At 44.0% G+C, this 4,935-nt stretch overlaps 1 protein-coding gene across 1 annotated transcript; it reads left to right on the top strand.

The window, feature by feature from the left end:
* The first annotated feature begins 3,722 nt into the window (after positions 1 to 3,722).
* Positions 3,723 to 4,715, top strand: LOC124259592. Its single transcript, XM_046693749.1, has one exon. It carries the CDS (start codon positions 3,723 to 3,725, stop codon positions 4,713 to 4,715), a length of 993 nt encoding a protein of 330 aa, XP_046549705.1.
* The last annotated feature ends 220 nt before the right edge of the window (positions 4,716 to 4,935 follow it).

Genomic DNA, 4,935 nt, shown 5'->3' with positions numbered 1-4,935 from the left:
TTGAAGGCCATGGAAGAACTGTAATGTTGTTGATGGCAAGGAAATCTGTTGTAATGCGTGCTGTATGCGGTCTTGCGTTGTCATGCTGGAAAATTTCTCTTCTAGCGTCAATTACGGGAATAACATGACGTACCAAGATTTCATCACGATAGCGCACAGCATTCAAATTCCCTTGGACATGCACCAGCTCTGTTCTGTCATTCACAGATATGCTTGCCCACATCATTACACCTTCGCCGCCGTGTCTGTCGACCTCACGAACACACTGTCGAGCATATATTTCATTTCGACGTCTGTAAATCCGCATCCTGCCATCATGTCGATACAGCAGAAACCGCGACTCGTCGCTGAACCAGATCCTCCTCCAGTTCATGAGGGTCCGTGGCCGAATGTTCCTGCTCCATTGAAGACGTACACGACGATGGTGGTGTCGCAGAACAGGTCCTTTATGTGGTCGCATCGGTCGGATTCCATGCTCTCTTAGGCGATTCCTGATGGTTTGTGCAGAGACTCGACGCAGCCCAGGAACATTGTCGGCGGTGTACGCTGCAGTGACGGTCCGATTTCGCAGATGATGAAACACCCGGATGAAGCGGTCTTGCGCTGGAGTTGTCACCCTTGGTCTCCCACTCCTAGGACGATCTCTGGTCGAGTTGTGCTGCGTGTAGCGCTGCCAGAGACGGGAAATCGTACTCTGCCTCACGTTTAGATGTCTGGCAACTGATGACTGGCTTTCTCCAGCTTCCAAGTGTCCAATGGCTCTATTTCTGCTTTCAGCGTTTAGTCGTGGCATCTTGAGGGTCGCATATACAGAATTTCGGAGAATGAATCGCAACAGGACTGCTGGCTTTTTATACCCATCAGTATCAAGATTCAGATCCCGTATTTGCACGTGCATCATGCTTTCAGATTTTTCTACATGCAGATTATATGGGGATTTTTTCAAGGTTGTGTTTGCGTGTGTTGGATAATTGTATGGGCTATATTCACACTTAATATTAACATTGACAGTCATTCCATGCCATATTTTTCGAAACAATCTACTTTGAAGATCAGAATTCAGCTATGCGTTTCTTTTTTGGGCCAGTGTACTTTTATTCCTTCACCATATGTATATAAAGCGTGAATTTGTGAGCGAGTGTGGCGTCCTTGTTTGATGTCTAAAATAACCTACGAAAAGAAAGTTTTTGTGCAGTGGGGCTCCTGCTACCTTGGGCATGAGCTCCTATTTGTAACAGGGACTTCTCAAATAAAAAAATAATTTAAAAAAAATAAAATCTGTAGAATGTCTGAGTTTGTCCCGGGATAAACAAGGTTTGATTCCCAACACATAAATTGCTTTCTTTACCGCCGTAATATTGCTGGACTTGTCGGAAGCGAGGTGCTGCCGTTTCACTGGATTTTCTGGTCCACCATCTTTGGATTTTCTGGTCCACTACGTGGTTACAATCCGGGTATGGTAGTCGGTTGTTCCGTGTGCCCTCATTAGGCCATCCGTATTTTACAATGTGTTCCTCGTCTCCATTCTCAACCAACAAGATTACGGATAAATTTAAATGAAATGAAATTAAACTAAATAGGTATTTTAATAATTGTTTAATGTATTTTTGTTTGTTTTATGAAATTGTAAAAGTTGGTAAGGGTATTAGTTTTCCAGATAAGCGCGTGAAGTCCATAGAAATGAAGCACTTGTTGTATTAGTCTGTTATACAGACCCTGAAACAAATATACCCAATGTAGCCCATGCAAGTCTAGAATGTGTGGCAAGTCTAGATTACCACAGTTTCTGAAAATATAAGTCCCTTGGCTCCTTCAATGTATTTTATTTTAAATTAAAACCTTTCTTCTGTAAAATAAGATCATTTCAGAGACTAGCTGTTAGTCTAGTGTTGCCTTCAAAGAAGGTGAGGTGAAATTGGGTTTAATGTCGTGCTTGAGAATATTTCGCTCATATGACGACGTGCATGCGTGTGTATGTGTGTGTGCGGCTGCTTGTACTAGCCCAGACTGAAGCTGGTTTTATAGTGCTAGCCCACTGAGATACCATGCCTCAGTGAAGCACGAATACCCCACTCAGACACATTATACTGACTCCGAGCCGACCAGTCCTTGTTGTACCCATTAATGCCGAGCGCCAGGCAGGAACCAACAAGTACCATATTTTAACGTCTTTTGGTATGACGCGGTCGGGGATCAAACCCGCGACCTTCCGCTCTCCAGGCGGACGCTCTAACCACTACACCACGGAGGCGGTCCTTCAAAGAAGGAGCTATAATACTTGGAATATCACTTTTCAGAGCTCGGCATCCGACTTACCAAAAGTGGGTTGCCACTTCAAATCGCTATTGACCTATCTTGAGATGTACACAACTACAAAATACAAACGCTCTCAGTCGACCCTTGCCTGAATTGTAACCACGTGTACAAACTCCGTGATGATGTTTATCGCTAGAAGAATGGACATTTCCTGAAAACCACACTTTACAATTTCATTTATTCAGCACTGCAAGCTTTATTCCTTATCGACAGAATGTTTTGTGTTCAGTTCATACGTACACAATTTCCTTCGTTAATAAATAAATACGATATTTCGCTATTTTATCTCAAGTTGCACGAATTAGATATATATATGTGATTACAGTGTAACACGTAAATGTCCGTGCTGTTTTCCAGATAATGCGTGCTGTTGACTGTTTTGATTGACAGCTGAACAAACCCAGTAATTGATTGCTATGTAGGGAGGTGCAATGTATAGCGTAATTTTATCAGGTCCATTTTCGCATCCTAGACGACGAAGGATGTTTGTCTTTAAATGGACACAGCACAGTCCCTAAAGTTTTAAATAGATAAGAATTGCGAAAATTTGGAAATGACAAATATGCCCCTCAAACAAATGCATTAGACGACATTTTGTTTCATAGTTTGGCGGCCATTGTATCCTAGCAACCGTCAGGCGTGTACGTTTCCGCACCCTTTAATGTAAACTAAAAGTTGTAAAATTTACATTTAAATGTAAAATTGATTTTTGTTCTTAATAAATCAAACATATACTTCCTCACTACGGATCAACCTTCACCCTGGATACCCCTGCGTGTACAATAGGCAGGTTTGGGAAACTCATTAATCGTTATTTTGGCCACTTCCTGCAAACGTTCACCATCCACGACACTCATTTCTACAAAACACACCTGAACGGAACTAATTCTTTGCCGTGACTTATCCGAACTGTTGTTAAACGTCTAAAACCTCTGTCACTTTCGGTGTTCCTCACAGGTGTATATCTTATTTCAATGTATGGTGGGGCGGTGGGGTAGCCTAGTGGTTAAAGCGTTGGCTCGTCACGCCGAAGACCCGGATTCGAATCCCCACATGGGTACATTGTGTGAAGCCCATTTCTGGTGTCCCCCGCCGTAATGTTGCTGGAATATTGCTAAAAGCGGCGTAAAACTAAACTCAGTCAGTCAGTCAATGTATGGTAGGCCTTTATAGAATGTGTAACATGACCACTCATAATCATTAATGTGTGTATTTTGTAAATTTATAGAATGAGAATTAACATGAGGTCTGCATGTACAGACGTAAAGGTGAAATCTTCATATATAAGTGTATAGTTTCTATTGCCTGTCAGTATCATTAATTACTGAGAAAGAAAAAAGGTTTTGTCGCACTCATGGGGCACCAAATTGCTCCATCACGGCCTCATGTCTATCTATCAGGACACCATGTCCATCTATCAGGACACCAGATCGCCCCATCAGAACACCATGTCACTCCATCAAGACACCATTGTACTCCATCAGGACACCATGTCTCCCCATCAGGACACCATATCTCCCCATCAGGACACCATGTCTCCCCATCAGGACACCATATCTCCCCATCAGGACACCATGTCACTCCATCAGGACACCATGTCTCCCCATCAGGACACCATGTCACTCCATCAGGACACCATGTCACTCCATCAGGACACCATGTCACTCCATCAGGACACCATGTCTCCCCATCAGGACACCATGTCACCCCATCAGGACACCATGTCACCCCATCAGGACACCATGTCACTCCATCAGGACACCATGTCTCCCCATCAGGACACCATGTCACTCCATCAGGACACCATGTCACTCCATCAGGACACCATGTCACCCCATCAGGACACCATGTCACTCCATCCACCATGTCATCAGGACACCATGTCACTCCATCAGGACACCATGTCACTCATCAGGACACCATGTCACCCATCAGGACACCATGTCACTCCATCAGGACACCATGTCACTCCATCGGCAGGACACCATGTCACTCCATCAGGACACCATGTCACTCCATCAGGACACCATGTCACTCCATCAGGACACCATGTCACACCATCAGGACACCATGTCACTCCATCAGGACCCAGCAGGACACCATGTCACCCCATCAGGACACCATGTCACACCATCAAGACACCATGCCACCCCATCAGGACACCATGTCACACCATAAAGACACCATGTCGTTCCACCAGGACACCATATCACGTTAAATCAGGGACGCGGTGGATGAACGGAGGTGACCCGAGTAGTACTGACCCTGACAGTGGAGGATCACAAGGACACAATGCAGCTAATTTCCACTCTATTAATAATGAACTACAGAATGCCAATCTACACGATGTACAGGCACTACAGATGTCACAACAACATGTGGCGCCAGGCATTGACTAACACCTTCGCTATCAGTACATCATCACTATAGGTGTGCCACAGGCTGCAATGAATAGTATATTAAAAAAAATACAGAGCCTTTAAAAGAAATTATGCGTTACCCCCTAAATTAGGATTACCGTAATAATTAACCGTATATATTTGTAGTACATCTCTTAGGGGTAAAGTTCAACATGGATTGTGAATGTTAGGTGTTACGCCGCTTGTAGCAATATTCCAG

Source organism: Haliotis rubra, unplaced genomic scaffold, assembly GCF_003918875.1.
Source record: "Haliotis rubra isolate DU_JTF1 unplaced genomic scaffold, ASM391887v1 Scf73, whole genome shotgun sequence".
Taxonomy (NCBI): Eukaryota; Metazoa; Mollusca; class Gastropoda; order Lepetellida; family Haliotidae; genus Haliotis; species Haliotis rubra.
The sequence above is the reverse complement of the archived record's forward strand: the minus strand, read 5'-3'. Positions and strand labels throughout refer to the sequence as shown.